This window comes from Heterocephalus glaber, unplaced genomic scaffold (assembly GCF_053883595.1).
Source record: "Heterocephalus glaber isolate CG9 unplaced genomic scaffold, H.glaber_assembly_v1.0 deba00001497, whole genome shotgun sequence".
NCBI lineage: Eukaryota > Metazoa > Chordata > Mammalia > Rodentia > Bathyergidae > Heterocephalus > Heterocephalus glaber.
In genome coordinates, this window is record NW_028258320.1 from 42,071,357 (window position 1) to 42,089,892 (window position 18,536).

Here is an 18,536-nt window from a genome sequence, read left to right on the forward strand (position 1 = left end):
TAGGAAAGTCAACAATTTTATCAAAGCTGATAATAAACCAACAATAGAGGTAAAATGCTTAGTCACTTAGACAACTAAAATGCAAAGAGAAAATTGTACGTCTATCACATTATCCAGCTAGAAAATCTGCAAGTATGTTCTGCTATTTAATTCTTTAAAACATTATACACATTGATAAAATGATGTCCTTCTTTAGGCAAACAGTAGCTCAGAAACTTAAAACATATGATTCATGAAAATAAAATAATGAATTTTATTTTAAAACAAAAGAAACAGTGCTCAGCCCCATAGGCAACTGTATAATTTTTAGGAGGAAGTGAAAAGCCAGAAAAGCCAAGTTTGGGAGTTCAAAGGCAAATGAATCAAGCTCAGAATATAATTTCAACAATTGTCCTAAAATGCTACATTCACATTGCTTAAGGGCACAAGCTAATTTTTAAAAGACCACATAATTCAACTGTAATACATAAACTCTGGTTCATTTGTTAATTTAAAAAATATTATTTTGTAGTCAAATACTATATGCTTAAATATGTAAGGGCTGATCACAAGGTTTCAGAAACTGTAACTAGTCAGGCATGGTGACACACACCTGTAATCCTAGCACTCTGGGGGGCTGATGCAGAAGGATCACAAGTTTGAGCCCAGCTTGGGAAATTCAGAAAAACCTTATTTAAAAACCAAACCAGGGGCGGGGATTTAGCTCAGTGGTTCCACCGCCTGTCTTGCAAGCCCATGGTCCCGAGTTCGATCCCCGGTACCAATAAATAAATAAATAAATAAATAAGTAAGTAAGTAAATACCAAACCAAACAAACAACAAAAACAAAAACAAAACAAAACAAAACAAAACTCCATTAAAATGTACAAGAAACCCAACGGCAGTTACCTCTGGGAAGACCCAAACAAGAGATAGGAGATAGAGATTTGCTGGAAGCAAGCATTTTCAATTCTAGGGATTGTGCTAGGTAGTTTAAAGAACACAAAAATGCTAAGTAATGTCTCAAAAGGCATTCCAAAGAAATTAATAATCATAGCAGCAAAATGGAAAAGTAGTGACAAGCTGCTTAGAGTGTTAAGACTATCACTCTCAACTATCAAAAATGAAATAAGCATCTGTAATGCTCTTGACCAACAATAAACCATAACCAGACAGCCCAGGTTTGATATTAAATTTAAAATCTCAGCACAGTTCCAGAACACATATACATCTAATGCTATAAAACACAGTATGTATATCGCTATAACCTACACACGTTTATTGATGGAACATTAACTACTCAGAGATTCTTTTTCCCTCTTCCAAAACATTTAATACACACCTCATTCTAATTTCATATCAAGACAACCAAATAATGAAAAACTAATTAAAAAGCTGGTCATCATCTTGAACATTATTACATAATGAGAGGTCTATTTCACACAGACCACTCACTACATTTTAGAAGTATAAAGTTATAAAGTATAAAATTACAAAGTAAAATTTGAACGGTGATATACTTAACCACATAAATAAATAAAAGAAGACAGACATGAATTGAAGATGCACTGAGAAATCATTGCCAACAGTACCATTATTCATAAAATTTAATAAACATCTTCTTCTTTTAGTTATACATTTTTTCCAGTTCTAAGGATAGAACCTAGCGTCTTGTGCATGGAAGGCAAGCATTCTACCTCTGAGCTACACTCTCAGCCCTTCTTTTTCTTTTCTTTTCTTTTGGTACTGGGGGATCAAACTCAGGTCCTTCTGCTTGTGCAGCAGGTGGCAAAACCACTGAGCTAAATCCCCAGCCCCTTATTTTATTTTTGATATAGGGTCTTGCCTTGAACTCCTGATTCCTCCTGCCTCAGCCTCCTGAGTAGCTGGTATTACAGGAGCACACCACTATGCTCAGACCTTCTTATTAAACAATTTTAAAATACTCAACCCAGAGAAAGTTCCAGATAATTAAAGATCTGGAAAGGATTTAAAGTCATTTTATAACTCCGACCCCTTCTGGGCAAGTTCCAGGAAAATAAAACTAAAAAACCCAAAATACCCCAAATTATTATTATTTTCTCAATGTATTTTCTGGGTTTGATAGTCTCTCTGGATTCCAAAATCCTGAAGGACAGGAAGGTCCTCCTAATAGTAGCTAACATAAATCATTTCAGTTAAAGGGCACATTCATTGTTGGAAAGAAAGATGTATTTATAACTTTAGTTAATTAATAACTTAGAACAATAGTTCTTACCAGTAGCATTCTCCCATGTAGGCAAAATAACTCTTAATTCTTTTTATTTCTAGACATGGATGCTCAAGAAGGACCAAAAGCTTAACAAATGTAACTGTTGATTTTTCATTAGTTTTATAGCTAGATGGTTCTTACATACCTGAAAAATTCAAAGTTGAGACAAGCCTTTGGCAAGAAAAACTTATCATCTTGTTTGAACCATAGTTTGCTCATAGCTGTATCCTGTGGTGGAGAAACAACTTGGTTAAAGAAATAAAGGCACATGCAGAAAAAATGTTCAATCAGATCATCACTGAAGAGGAGGATGAGAGGACCAGGTACAGAGGTACATTCCTGAAATGCCAGTTACTTGGGAGACAGACACGGGAGGATCACAAGATTGAGGCCAGTTCTGGCAACTTGGGGAGACCTTGTTTGAAAGGAAAAAACAAACAAAAACAATAACAAAAAAACAGCTGGGGATGTACCTCAGTGTTACAGCACTTGCCTAGCATGCACAGGCCCTGGGTTCAATCCTCAGTACCAGGGCCAGTAAGTAGAAAGCTGGAGAGAAGACTGCTGACTCCAACAACAGCGTGGAATCAGCCTCCTGTATCCCCACAGTTATGGAGATGAAGGCATAATGGAGGAAGAGACAGGCTGGAGAAACCAATAGCAGCTGTCCTGTCCTCAATCTTCTGGGCTCTAGGAGGCAGGCAGATGCTGGACTCCTTTGCAGAGGACATGTGGCAGGCAGCCAGTCTACACTGTGGCCCCCACCATCCCTGCCTTCAGGGATTCACACCCTTGTGTAGTCCCCTGGCCACAGTGGACCAGTTAGTCTGCTTAAATAAAGGAATGTAACAGAATGATATCTCTGAAATTAAATTTTAACAGACTCTGTGGTTTCTATCTTGATCACTCACTTTCCCTTTTGGATCAATCACTTTGGGGGAGCCAGGTGTCATTTCAAACGAATCTATGGAGAGGTCTGTGTGGTGAAAAACAGACCTGCCATCAACCTCATTGGTGACCTTGACAGAGATATCTACACTTTTAGTTGAGCCTGCAGATGACCAAAACCCTGGCCAACAGCTTAACTACAACCTCATTATACAACCCAAGACAGAAATACTAATTTTTGCTTTTTTTGTACCGGGGATTGAACTCAGGACCCTGCACTTGTGAGGCAGGCATCAGAACCACTGAGCTAAATCCTCGGCCCAGAAATACTAATTATGACAATTCTAGATTCCTGACCCTCATTGTTTTAAACTGCTAAATTTTGGCATAATTTCTTATGTAGCAATGGAAAATTAAAATCACCAAGAACGGAGAAATAGCCACCTCCTTGACTTTCACTTTGCTTATGTTTTACTGAGAAATGCCTTAAGATATCCACTTGAAACTACCTTGAAACTCCAGCAAGAGATATAATGGTTTAATGTTCTCCTCAGTTTACTCTGAGAAAGCCTATTTAAAACAGATAGCCAAGGACTGGGGATACAGATTGTGTGCTTAACATTTGAAAGACCTTGGATTTGATCTCCAGCATACATATCAAAAAACAAACAAACAAACTCATAAAAAAGTGGAGATAAAGAAGCTTTCTCTTTATTAACTAATATATAACTCATTAAAATGAGTTTTTTTTTAAAGAAAATAAGTTATCTCATTAATAATCTAGTTACTCTTAAATTAACTTGTATGTTCCTAAACACTAATTCCAATCTCACTAATCTGAATATAAAAAGAAGGTGAAAACAACAAAAAATCTGTGTTTATAGTCATTTTAGTATTTAAATTTAGAAAGGAGAATGTGCTAACATCAAATAATTTGGTATTTTTTACACTCTTTACCCAAAGGGTGAAATAATGACATGAAAACAATACTCTAAACTGGGCATGGTGGTCCACACCTGTAATCCTGGCACTCTGGAGGCTGAGGCAGGATAATCATAAGTTCAAAGCCACCCTAGGCTATACAGGAGGTCCCAGGCCAGCCTAAACTGCAGAGTGAGACCCTGTCTCACAACAAACAAACAAGAACAATCTGAAAAAGAGTGGGAAAATCTAGTTCTCAATCACCCTTCCCACTGACTTGGAACTCTATTAGCTTCATACAGCTACTGTATTGCAAAGAGAATTTTTTTTTTTGGTACCGGGGATTGAACTTGGGACCTTGTGCTTGTGAGGCAGGTGGCAGCACCACTGAGCTAAATCCCCAGCCCACAGAAAGAAATTTTTTTTTTTTGGTACCGGGGATCAAATTCAAGTCCTTGTGCTTGCGCAGCAGGCGGCGAAACCACTGAGCTAAATCCCCAGCCCCAGAGAGAATTTTTTTTAAGGGTGAGAAATCCAACAGCTTCTTTTGGACAGGCTCTTTCCTGGGCTATAGAGATTTTTTTTTTTTTAATCTCTAACTTTTATTATGCAGCATAAACCTACCTCCTTTCTGCATCTTCAATGGATATGGAAAGAGGCTGATATCTTTTAACAGACTTGTGATCATAGCCCAGACATTTTTTTCTCCTGAAAAGACAGCACTTCTCTAGATCCTACATGGTTTAGTAGCTTTGTTTGCTTGCTTTAATATTTTTAACCTTTTAATATTTCTTGCATTCTTTCTGCAATATTGTTGACATCTCTTAGGATGTGAGCCTCTCAAATCAACAAAATATTCAATATAAGAAATCATTCCTCTTGTTCCATGGGTCCCCTCCCCATTTAAAACCACTGATTTTTCCGGGCAAGATGGCACACACCTGTAATCCCAGCTACTCGGAGGCAGAGGCAGAAGGATCACTTGACCCCAGGAATTTGAGACCAGTCTGGACAACATAAGATTTTATATCAAAAAAAGAAAAAAAAAATCATCAATTCAACATATTACCTTAATAAGAGCAGGGTATGATGTGGCTTCTTTTTCTAATGCTACAATCTCAAAATTCGTGGGAATAAATTCATTCTTTGTTGGAAGTTTAAATTTCCCATTCAAGTCAGCATTTTGCCATTTCTGGATGAATAAAATATATACACATAAAAGCAATTAGAATCTGACCCAAAAGTTTAAAACAGTATCCTACCTCCATATTCAAGCAAATATTAAGGAGATAAAATGTCACACAGCTTTCTTGTCCATCATATATAAAGAGGCTATAACCAGGATCTATTGATGGGTTTTCACAAAACTTGAGTTGGTCTTTCTATTATTAACGAAGACTTTCCATTTAGCTATGTCTATCTTTCCTTTCCACATCTCCAAAATGACTACCTCAGGTGTTATGGTTTGGGTCTAGATGTCCCCCCAAAGCCTCATGAGGTAGCTGAATCTAGAGTGTGTGATGCTGGGATTAAGGGTGTGTGTGCTTATTAAAGCAGTATACTGATTAGTTTGGCATTGCCCTAATCCCAGTAGTCTGAGTAAGACAAAAGGGGCAGAAAGATGCTGTCAAACTCTTGCTTTTGCTGTCTTCCACTGCCATGAACTGTTGCTCCTCTGCCACCCTGTTTTGGAGCCAGGCAATTATGGATTGAAACCTCTACGAAGTGTAAGCCAAATAAACCTTTCCCCCTTTAACTTTGGGTGTCAGGTATTTTGTCTCAGCAATGACAGAAAAGTAACTAACACATCGGGTTAAGGGACAATCTGAAACTCTGGAACATAGAGAATCAGGTTTTGCTCTGGTTCTTTAAACAATAAAGAATAACCTGTAAAAGGGATATATTCCACAACTGATAGACCACAGGTCATTTATGTAAGAATTATACTTTCAGCTATGTTATGTTACTTTCATGTGTGGCCTGAAAGTCTAAAGGGGATTTCTTTCACTTTAGTAGTTCTTAAGGCCTGGCCCACATCTCTCCTGGTTGACCACATGAATTTTTTTTTTTTTGGTACCAGGGATCGAACTCGGGTCCTTGCACTTGCAAGGCAGGTGGTGGAACCACTGAGCTAAATCCCTGGCTACCACATGAATTCTGAAGTGGACCAGTAGTTCAAGATGAAGTTAAGGACAAAGTGAGATTTAAGTCTGGATTGGCACAAGCCACTAGTTGGTTCTGTTCTATAGGCTGGTTCCAAAAGCTAAGTGGGATAGAATACAGACCACTGATTGTTGAACCCCAATTTACAATAGTTTCTATTATTTAAAACAAACAAAAAAGGGTAAATGACTGACAGTAACTCTGGGTTCAATAATTCAGTGTGCAGCAGAAGTGGCATACAACTTGCAGATTTTACAGTTCTATTTTGGTCCATGTACGTGTGTCACTTGACACTGGGATGATGAAAACAGCCGGCATATTACTTAAACTGCAGCTTAAGTCTCCAGAATGGCTGAATAGTAAGGAGAAGGAAATAGCAAATTATTTCACTGCTGAACTCCCAGATAACATTTTTTTTTTTGGTACCAAGGATTGAACTTGGGTCCTTGTGCTTGTGGGGCAGGTGGCAGCACCACTGAGCTAAATCCCCGGTCCCCAGATAAATTTTTTTAAACTTCTCATTCAGGGTGGGCATGATGGCTTGAAAGTTTGATGCCAGCCTGGGCAACTTAGCAAGATCCTGTCTGAAAAAGGGGGGTGGGTACTGTAGCTCAGTGGTAAAGGGCTTAAAGAGCATGCACAAAGCCCTGGATTTGAACCTACTACAGTACCATTTAAAAAAATTATAACTACATAGTATATCTATATGTCTGTCTGTCTGCCTGTCTATCTACGTCTATCTCCATATACATCCCATTAAAGGCAAGTTTGTTAAAGTTGTAGTTTGGGGAATAGGGAAGTTCTCCTGCATTTTAGGACTATTTCAGAGCCTGTATTGATTTATGGAAGATCAGTTTCCTCATAGTTTAAAAAAGATGGATTTGTATACACTCCAGAGGGCTTCAGTGATCTCTTCCTATACTATGAATATGTCAGAGACCCCTAAAGTACAAACAATGATTCTCTTTCTTAAATTATTTCTTCTTCTTTTTTTTTTTTTTTTTTTGGTACCGGGGATCGAACTCCGGTCCTTGCGCTTGCGCAGCAGGCAGCGATCTTCTTTTTTCTTTATTGTCATTACACAGGCACATTTAAAAAATATTCATTTGACTTTAACTAGAATCTATTTGATCTGGTTTCTGCTATTTCCGCATAAGTAATGGACCCCTAATGGAGAGCCAAAATAGAAAGACAGAAAGACAGACAGACAGAAAGAAAGAAAGAGTATTAAGATAAGCAGATAAAGGCCGGGTATTTAGCTCAGTGGTGCCGCTGCCTGTCTCGAAAGAGCAAGGTTGTGAGTTCGATTCCTGGTACCAAAAAACAAAACAAAACAAAAAAGATAAGCAGATAAAACTCAAAAGCAAAATCTTGACTACTGATGAATGTGGTAAAATGAATGTGGCAAACACACCTGTTTTGAAATCAATCGTAATTCTCTTGTGTTAACAAAAAACCCCAACGATATGAGATGTACAATATAATGCTTCCTAAAGTACAATAATTAGAAATCATGAATCCAAGAGGACACTCCCAGGTGGTGTTGCCTGCAAGACCATGAGCTCTCTGGAGGCCCTGCATCTGTCATTGGTGCTTCCTACTCCCTCACCTCTTCTTGGCTTTTTTAGGGTCTTGCTTCTCTACCTCATACTTCAATGTTCTCTGATTGCATAAGGCTAGGTGGCTGTGTTACAGCCTTGGTGTTTAGGGAGATATATGAGAAGATGGCCAGAAGGCCATTTCTTAAGGCAACAACCTAAACTCCTGTCTTCCAGCTCCCGTTCACTCCTCTCCGACAACACTAAGCTATCACTCTCTACACTGCAGGCCCTGAGTTGGCAGTCCTAGGGAGCCCCTGCTCTCATGGTTCCTCACACCAGGCTTATGAACAGATGAGTTTATCTACCTTAATGACTTCGTCTGGTATAGCTTCTTGTTTGTACTGGGTTCCATACCACTCTTCTGTGCGATCAGTTTTCCCTTCAAAAGATTTGGAAACAATTGCAACCCTAGAAATATATGGAAAAAGCAAGTAGGGAAGTAAAAAGAAAAGAGTAAACTCATGTTGTATACACACATATATGGACTGGCTCATGAAAATGTTAATAATATGGAAGAATGCATTGAGTCTCTTAAAAACCCAGTATATTCTGAAGGGTTTGCTTGAACAATCAATTATAGGTTTGTATAAGTTTCTGATTATATTCCCTGTTATCCTCTAGGTACAGCCCATTAGTTTTAGTGTAAAAAAGGCCTTACAGGAGAGATTCTTCTAGATATGTTGACTAATTTTAAAACAAGAGTAGCTAGAGGAAAAGGAGATAAGACCAAGAAAGGTCTATCTTATGATTTACTAAAAACTTTTTTTGATGAGAAATAGCCCAGGGAAGAAGTCAAATGAGGTGGGAGGTTCAAGAGACATGGTTCAGTTAAAATAATCTCAAAAGATGTAAACAGAAGATTATAAGAGTAAAGGGGCAAAAGCAGCTCTATCAGAGGAACTTGATAAGCTCTGTCTGTGAAGCAACATGAGGGACACGTCAGTCTCTGCTGCCTCTTAATTATCTAAGTTGGAATCATTACACTTATACCAGCAGACAGTCCTAGGCTTGGGACAAGTCTTTGAATCTTGTGGATAGGGGAATTCTAGCAAAGAGCTTGGATGGCTTGGTGTGAAGTCTGTCCTGTTACTGGTTCTGCTTCTCTCTTATGCTCCAATTCAAATAAATAAGACCATGTCTGTACTTGCTTCTTCTCACCTATAGTCCCACAGGTTTAGTTCTGGCCTCTGAATGTTGGCCTCACAGCTGAAAGCCTAGGAATTCTCTTGATTTTCAGAATCTCAATGTCTATATTCCAAACCACTGCCCCTTGTTGGCCCTCCCAAATTGTAACACCTGATTGTCTTAAGTACCTTCTATTTCTTATTCACTCTAGACAAATTGCTCTACCTGGCTCACTGGACTTGGTCTTATCACCTGGTTTGCAAGATATCCTAAGCCAGTAATTGTGAACCTTTTGGATCCTGCAATGATACAGCCTACTGTGAGGGCTGGGGATGTAGCTCAGTGGCATTGCACCTGCCTGGCAAGCACAAGGTCCTGAGACAATCCCCGTTAACAAAAATACCCAAAACAAAAGAACAAAAAACAAAACAAACAGCCTACTGTGGCATATGTGCCATAGGTTTGCCACCACTGTCCTATGCAATGTGACTCACCTGTCACTGATTAAGCTTCCAGCTCCAAGTGTGCCTGGCCTAGTCTGTCACTGAACACTACCAGTTCTAGAAAACATGCTAAGTAAGAATATGTTTCACAGAAACACACAGAGAAATCATAGGATTTAGCAGATGAAAGAGCTCTATGATTATCTCCAGAAGGAAGTGATGCAATTTGCTAGTTCGAAAGTACCCTGCATGCGATACATGTAGACAATGTAGATACATGTAGAACTTATGTGGTCACAGGAAGGATGTGTGGTGTTTGTTAAGGATATTCAAAATATGACAATACATGACAGAACCTACCAAGACTTAAGCCTAGAAACTGCTCCTACTGTTGTTGATTTCTCAGAGAATGAATGGATTCTCAAGGACATCTCTGAAAAATATAGCAGGAAGTGTAAAAATATAGAAAGGTAGCATTCCCATCTTCTCTTCTAGGAGATGACTAATTTGGAAAGAGTTCACTATACAGGTTGCTTTGGTTCTTGGATATAGCCCAAAGCATTAGAATAATGGGCAAGGGACTGATTACAACTTAACAAAGACCAAAGCATTCATTTGGCAGTGGACTTGCCCTCTGAAAAAGAAAACTTTAAATTCAAATCTAAGAGAAAAAATGAAAAAGTTCAGGGAACCCTGCCAAACCAATGGTCTGGAGAAGACCATATGATACAGAAAGAAGCAAATACTGAAGGCTATCCAGTAAAACTTGGGTAATGAGAAAGGGAAGGAGGAAAAATCATTGGTACAATCCTTAGGGATTTACATAGCTCTAAACCAAAACAAAATGTATGGGTAACATTTGAAATGCTATCACAAAAAAGTAAATATGAAGCAGACAAACACAGTTCCTCAAACTAGGCACATATCAAATACTGAAATAACAAAGAGAGATAACTTGGCAGACCAAGAGTTTGTGTTCCATTAAGAAATTAAATAAAGCCAGGAGTGGTGGCACATGTCTATAATCTTAGCACTTTGGGAAGCTGAAGCAAGAGGACTGCAAATTTGGGCCCAGCCTAGGCAATTTAGTGACTTAGTGAGACCCTATCTCAAGGCAAGGAGGGAAAGGAGAAAAAAATGAATGAAGATGTGTTATGTACATTTATCAACTCTCCATGATGAATGTAATCATTATGTACTGCAAACATGTACTAAAAAAAAAAAAAATATATATATATATATATATATATATATAAATGCCTAGGGATGTAGCTCCTCAAAGGCCCTGGGCTCAATCCCTAGTACCAAAAATACATATGTACAGGAGCAATTCACTTTTGAATTCTCCATACTTGTTCCAAGTAGCTATCTGTCATCTCTCTTCTCCTCTTTCCCCATCTTCAAATAAATTGTCTTTAGTTTAAAAAAAAAAAATACACGTATACATATATACATAAAGGGAAAGATAAAGATAGTAGATACAAGTGGATACACACTTCAAACCCATATATAAATCTATGAAGCAAAGTGTAGAAATACAGGGAATACCTGAATTAGGAGAAAAAGGAGGGAAAAGGCTAGGCAAGTAATCACAGTATACTACAGATACTTTTGTATATTTAACTGCAGCCAGTGTTGCTATAGCATTTTAGGCTATCTGCTAAAAATCCACACCATTCCCCAATTTTTTTTTTTTTAGGTACTAAGGATTGAACCCAGGGTCTCACACATGCTAGGCAAGTGCTCTATCACAAAGCTACAACTCCAGACCTTTTCATTCATTTATTTATTGTTCTGAAATAGGATCTCACTAAGTTGCCCAGGCTGGCCTTAAACCTGGGATCCTCCTGCCTCAACCTCATGAGTAATTGAGTATACAAGTCTGTGCCACCATGCCCAACTGTTAAAAAATTATTTTGATAATAGACATTACTTTTGTTTTTGAGGCAGTTTTTTTTTTTGGTACCCAGGATCGAACTCAGGTCCTTGCACTTTCAAGACAGCCAGTGGAACCACTGAGCTAAATCCCCGGCCCTTATTTTGATAATACAGTTTTCTTAAAGACAGAGGTGGAGAGAGCTAATGCGATCCTTAGAAAGATGAGAGAAAAAGACCTTTTCTTTTTCATAATGAAGCCTAAATAGTGAGCAAAGGTAACAGTGGGTTATAGTGAATGCTGACTGTTGACTTCAAGTCACATTTAAACATGTTCAGAAGGAATGTAGCGCTGGAGGAGCTGGATGGGATCCATTTGGCAACAAAAGGTCTGTTGACTACAGACATTTAAAGGCAGTATGATTTCCAAGGAATGACTTCTCATGAGATTTCTGCAAATAATCTCTAAGAGAAAAGGAGGGGGATGGCCAAAGAGTAAGAGGCCTCATAGGTAATCATGATGAATTCAAACACAATCAGTGGAAAGGGCACAGACCTGGCAATCAGTAACTTGATTCTGACAGACAGTGATTTTACTTCCTGTGAAATTATGCCAAAATCATAGTTAAGATCTAAATTAGGCAATTCTTTTAGCCTCTCTGGGCTTCAGTTTCATTGCTTTTAAGTTACAGATTCAAGGGGCTAGGGATTTAGCTCAGTGGTTCTGCTGCCTGCCTCGCAAGCACAAGGACCTGAGTTCAATCCCTGGTACGAAAAAAAAGGAAATACAGATTCAAATTAGATGAACTCTATTCTTCCAGTAGTTGAGTTCTAAAAAAGAATTTCAAATTAGATTTAAAAAATTTTTTTTCAGCCCTAAGGATCAAACACAGGGCCCTGCATATGTTAAGCAGGCACTCTACCACTGAACCACACCCTTGAGTTAGGTATTTAAAAGACATACACAAGCCCAGCAAAGGGGTACACACCTGTAATCCCAGCACTCTGGAGGCTAAGGCAGTAGGATTGCAAATTTGAGCCCAGCCTAGGCAACTTAGTGAGACTCTGTCTCAAAATTAAAAAATAAAAGGGATGGTGATGTAGCTCAGTGTAAGGCCCTGGTTCAATCCTCAATACGGGGCGGTGGGGTGGTGGTGGTGGGGGTGGGGGTGGGGGGTGGTGGTGGATGGTAACAGAAAGAAGAAAAAAAGTAATAGAATCCAAAAAACATCTCTAGTGATAAACTTAAAATCAAACTTAAAAGAACAGTGATGGGCTTAAGTGCTGAAGAAACTGAGGTTCATGAAATGAGATAAAAACCATTTTGAAAAAGTGTTTATTAAAGTAAGGAATTAAGTGAGAAAGAATCAGGAAAATGGCTGGTAATATAGTTCAAGGATAGAGTGCTTGCCTAGTGGGCATGAGGCCTTGGGTTCAATCTGAGGGTGGGTAAGGGGGAGAGGAGAAAAGTGGGAAGGAGAAAGAGAAAAAAAAGAGAAAAAGAGAGGGGGGAGGAGAAAGAAAAAGGAAAATACATATACCAAAAAATTTCATTTTTACAAAGTGTTGATCTAGAGCAGTAATGGAGAACCTTTTAAAGCTCTCAATGATACAAATAGCCTGCTGTGGCATGCATGCCATAGGTTTGCCACCACTGAGCTAGAGTAACAAGAACTACAGTTTGTTTGTTCATTTGTTTATTTATTTATTTGTTTTTGGTACTGGGGATAGAACTCAGACCTTGCGCTTTCAAGGCAGGGACAGTGCCACTGAGCTACATCCCTGGCCCAAGAACTACAGTTTAAATCATAACTGTTCAGGGACTGGGGGGTTTAGCTCAGTGCTTGACGTGGAGGAGGCTCTGGGTTCAATGCCTAGCACTCCAAAAATGAAGAATTTTCTTGCAAAAAAGCATATCTTTATTCAATGAGACAATTTGTGTGTGGGGGGGTGGGTATTTGAGACAGGGTCTTGCTATGCAGTTCAGGTTAGCCTTGACCTCACTATGTAGCTCAGGCTGGCCTCAAATTTGTGGCGATTCTCCTGCCTCAGCCTCCTGAGTACTGGGATTACAGGTGTGTGCCACCACACCTGGCTTCAAGTCTCCTAATTTCTGAACAAGGTATATTTCTCCCTTTATTTAGATCTTTAGTTTCTCGTGGCACTGTTTTATGCTTTTTGTGTAGCAGTATCATTTACCTTTAGTTAAATTAATTTCTAGATATATTATGTTTTTACTGCTGTTATAAAGTATTTCTCTCTTTTCTTTTCTTTCTTTTTTTCCTTCAGTTTTTTGAGATAGGGTTTCACTATGTGAGTCTAGGCTGGCCTTGAACTGTGGTGATCCTCTTGCCTCAGCCTCTTGAGTGCTGGGATCACAGGTATGTGCCACCATGCTCAGCTAATTTTCCATGTTTTGTTGCTGTATACTGAAATGAAATTGATGTCGTATACTGACCTCGTATCCTGTGATTGCTGAATTCACTTATTAGTTATTGATTCTGCAAGTTGGGGTGACTTCCATAGGATTTTCTACATATATAACCAAGTCATCTATGCATGTATCAGTTTAAACCATTTAAATTATACAGATTGTACAGCCCATCTCTACCAAGGGTACTTTAGACATGCACAACTTGATTTATTTAAGTATTTAATCTTCAACTTTCTCTGTTGTTCACTGACCAGAACAGGAAAGAGCTCCTGATCCCTCAAATTCCTTAGTGTTTAAATTATCTAGAGGTGAAAAAGAGCACTGACATAACAGAATAAGCTCACCAATCTTTAGCTAATGGTAACTTCTACTACTAGTTCTGTAGTAGGATTTTACATATCATAATCAATTCTTGGGTTAGAAATAGGCAACAAATATATATAGATTTAAAATATTGTCAATGAGACTGAAGGGGAGATGTACTATCACATGTTGTGACAGATACATAAAACCAGAAATTTAACTTCTACACAATGTCACGAGTTATTATCACTGGAGAAAATTTGTAAATTTTTACCTGTAATGTAATTTTAAACCTCAAAACCAAGGCACTTCATTACAACTTTAAAATTTCAAAAGTTTGATAATTATCTGTATTCACTCAAACATTCTATCCTTATATAAACTAGTTAGTTAGCCAAATCCTACCTTTAGGTAGAAGTGTAAGTGCTATACTGGATCAGAGGATACTAGCTGGTGTCCACTGCTGCAGCACATCTTGTTTGGTGGGAAAGGGAAAAACTCCTACCCACTTGGTTCCAGAAGTGCATTACTGAGTGAGAATATAGGGGAAACTGAGTTTGAATTTGGTTTGGTTCTCTATGTCATTGCTGTCACTTGACTTTAGAAAATACATACAAAATTTAATTTTAAGGCAGAAATATATGTGGCTATAAGCTCTTTGAGGCTGACTTTGTGTAGCAAAAATACTTCTGCCATTATCAGAGCTCGAACTTTTGATTTCTCAGCCACTGGTTAGTCAGGATTTCTTACTTCTACTTAAAAAAAAAACAACAAAAAAAAGAGCGAGGGTACCTTCACTTACTTATAAAAGCCAGATAGGTGAACTGATACTTTGTGTATTTGAATAAAGATTAATCTAGGTTAAAATAATTTATTATATTTCATTCATGATAATGAATTTTTTTATTAAATTTCTTCATCTTTAACAGTAATTCTCTCAAAATAATCTTGGGTAGAGGGAAGATAAGTGAAGAGGGGTGGGTACAGGTAAAAAGACTGCCCATGTAATGATTGTCAACGCCTGGTGTTGATTTATTACATTATTCTCTACTTTCGGAACCACGCTTGGGAAAAAGTTTCAAAGCATTTTATTCACAATGTCTAATGTTCTAAGCATTACTGAAAATCTAGCACAGAACATCAAAATCTAGGTGACTCACCGGACATTTTCTGGTCTGAGTTTATCAAGAACCATCTCTATTAAGTCAGGTCTAAATTCTTCCAGTAAATATTCGGCTGTGAGTACTTCTTCTAGGGGATAATACTTTGAAAAAGGAAAATATAAATAAATAAAATTTGTAAGGTTACCACAGCGCATAGAGTTTAATTTACTAAAGTAAACAGATCTCTAACAAATTGAATCCATTACTTTATACCCCCTCATCCATCTATTAAATTTTACTCCACTGGAGAAATTTCTATAGCCCTGAATCTTCTCTTCTTACTCTCTCTCTCTTTTTCTTTTTTTTTTTTCTCTTTCTTTTTCCATGCTGGGGATTATATCAAGGGCCTTTCATATGCCAGGCAAATGCTTTACCACTGAGCTACATCTGAAGCCCTACCACCCCACATCTTTAACTACTTTAATATTGTGGAAAAAACTTTTGCCAAAAATACTGTTAATCTCCAAGTATATTTTTATTACAGAAAGCAAAATCATATTTCTTTGGAGGAAAAATGTGAGTTAATGTTTCTGGTTAAAAATTAAGTATGGGAAAAAAATTTTAAAAAGAAATTTAAAACACTGAGTATAGGGAGAGGGGAGAAAATAAAAACAATTAAGATATGTTATGTACATGTACCAACTCCCCATGAAGAATGTAATTATGTAAGCACTGCAAACATATACTAATACAAAAGAAAATTAAATTTAAAAAGTAAAAAAAAATTGAATATTTTTAATAAAAAAATTGATAGTGAAATGCTGACACTAAATTTTTAATATAAGATATGCATTTTTAGTTGGGTTTTTTTTTGGTACCAGAGATCGAACTCAGGACCTCGTACTTGCCAGGTAGGAACTGTGCCACTGAGCCCAAGACATATGAATTTTTAAAAACAGAATTTCCTCTCAAGTTTCTATGAATAAAATCACATAAGCACTGACAAAGTTGTGGGAAGAAATAGATTACATTTTTGTCTCATTTGCCAAAATAATGTAGAAGATGCTTTTTAGCAAAAGCAACTTCCAATGTGCTTAGACAGATTGATTAATTAAAAAAAAACTGAATGAACACCTACCTTGTGCCAGACACTGTTCTAGGAACTGTGGAAACAATGGTAAATGCTTCCAAGAAGCACGTGTTATAATTGAGATGGAGTGAAACAATAAAGGAACAGATATTGTCATTTTAATGATAGGTACAATTAAATAAACAAACAAAAAAGGAGGAGGGGCAGGGGCATTATTTTAAATTGAGAAGCCACAGAAATTCTTTGTCAGGAGATATCTGAGTGGAGTTTCAAATGATGAGGAGAACCTAGCCATGCAAAGATCCAACAGAAGAATGTTCCATGTAGAGAAAAGAGCAAATGTAAAGGCCCTAAAAGGGAAGAATATGCTTAAAGTTTGAAAATTAGACAGAAAGCCAGCCTAGGTAAACAGAATGGGAGCAATAGACTGGAGAATGGGATGTGGAATGTGGCCACAACAGTAGGCTGCAACTGATTTATTTTGTAGGCCAAGGACAATTTTGGATTTTATGTAACTCTGAATGACTTTAAAGAGAAGAGTGGAACAATCTGATTTTAGTTTTCAAAAGATAACTAAAGGTGGGAAATAAAGTTCAATGGGGGACAAGGTAGAAAACAGGGAGCTAGGTAAGAGGCTATGATTTTAGTCTAGGAAAGAAATGACAGTAGATGGTGCAGAATAGGGTGGTAAAAAAAGAAATGGAGAAAAGTAACTGATTTAAGCTTAGCTGTCACAAAGGTAGCATTTGACATATTGTAGAACTGAAAAATATTTTAAGGCAATAAGCAAAATGGCTATAATGAAAATACTACAGGTGATAACTTTTAAGGATGAAGAAAATTAAGATTTTTACACATATCTCGTCCTCAAAATTCACCCAGTTTCTATAGTCTAAATTTTATCATTATGTAGCATCAAATTTTATCATTTGTGTAGTACTGAAAGTAACATGTGTATAATATGAAATATTCTATACATTAATAATATGTAGGAAAAAGCAAAATAACCACAAACTTACATGTAGCATTCCTGCAATCTTAGATGTATAGCCCCGTGGCCTCTCTTTGTCTTTAAACCTAAAAGCAACTGCATTCAAGTCCTAAAATTGAAAATTAATCCCAATTAGACATGAGTTAACTATTATTTACAAAAACATTTTAAAGTGTTTTTATTCCATATTCACCTTCATCACACTTTCTGAAAAAATGGCTATCCTGATTTAGAAATGTACAAAGCATGGAAAGAAAATTTCTTAATGTTTATAAAATTCAACCCATCAATCTGGCTTAAAATCAATGTAAAGTAGGTAAATAACTCTGAATGAAAACAAATAACGAATACAAAATATGATTCTACTGGCTGAATTGTTGAAACTATTAGTCAACAAATTAAATTTTAAAAGTGATGTGAAAGAACCTGGAGAGATTCAGTAATTCCACAGATTACGATTTGATGATGCATACAAAGAAATGCAGCAAAATTAAATTACCACAATCTTTAAATTATTACCTATTTAAAGAGAATTCTTCTCAACCTAAGATGCATTTCAGAATCTTGATAGGCCTTATATACAAAGTACGTATTTTTTTAAAAACTTATTTAAAGGAAGCTTTTAAAATTCTGAAAGACAAACACCTTTTGTGTTATGAAAGAAAAAAAAAGATAGTGAGGCTTTCCTTTACACACAATAATAAAGTCACTTTTAGGAACACAATCATACATAAAACCATTCACTATTTCTTTAGAGTTCACTACAGACTTTTATGACCAGATTTGAAAATGACAGATTTCATGCAGCTTTAGGCAGGGAGTAACGGAAGTAAAAATATCAACTTAACAAACTGTTGGTTTTCTTCTATGGGATAGAAAAGCAATATATTTTCTTTCCTTTTTCCTCCTAAAAAAGGCAACATTATGCCTTTACCTTTACTTGTGCCCCAAGCAGCAAATCAGGCTAATACAACTAAGCCTTAACTAATTAGGAAAAAAAAACCAAAAAACTTTGAAAGTTTAACTGGGCCTTAAATTTAAATTATTTCACATATATCTGTTTTTGAAAAATAGATTCCTTAAGAAAAATTTTGGTGAAACAAAAGTACCTTGCACTCTTGGAAAACCCATTCTTGAGGTCCTTCTGCACGTAACTTCTGAATGTATTGAAACATGTGCAAAATTATATCTTCAACATGTACTGGAAAAAAGGGGCACACTTAAGAAGCATTCAGTCCTCAAATCTTTCAAAGCAGTGAGCTCACTCCTAAGGTAAAGTCAGATAAGTGGAAGATGGTCTCTCTTAGAAAATAAGAGTCCTCACCTCCTTGAGACCGGTTTTAGGTGTTCCATACATGGCCCTCTGGGC

At 37.1% G+C, this 18,536-nt stretch overlaps 1 protein-coding gene across 4 annotated transcripts in view; it reads right to left on the reverse strand.

Annotated features, from left to right (window-relative positions):
• The window catches only part of Ide (insulin degrading enzyme), a 114,056-nt gene that overhangs the window by 23,319 nt on the left and 72,201 nt on the right, over positions 1 to 18,536 (reverse strand). For all 4 annotated transcript variants that reach the window (XM_087184914.1, XM_087184913.1, XM_087184916.1 and 1 more), the window contains exons 9-14: positions 18,277 to 18,368; positions 17,196 to 17,276; positions 15,144 to 15,247; positions 8,109 to 8,211; positions 5,109 to 5,231; positions 2,376 to 2,458 (exon numbers count right to left, since the gene is read on the reverse strand). In XM_087184914.1, the coding sequence (XP_087041040.1) occupies positions 2,376 to 2,458; positions 5,109 to 5,231; positions 8,109 to 8,211; positions 15,144 to 15,247; positions 17,196 to 17,276; positions 18,277 to 18,368 (586 nt within the window). The remainder of the gene's footprint in view (positions 1 to 2,375; positions 2,459 to 5,108; positions 5,232 to 8,108; positions 8,212 to 15,143; positions 15,248 to 17,195; positions 17,277 to 18,276; positions 18,369 to 18,536) is intronic.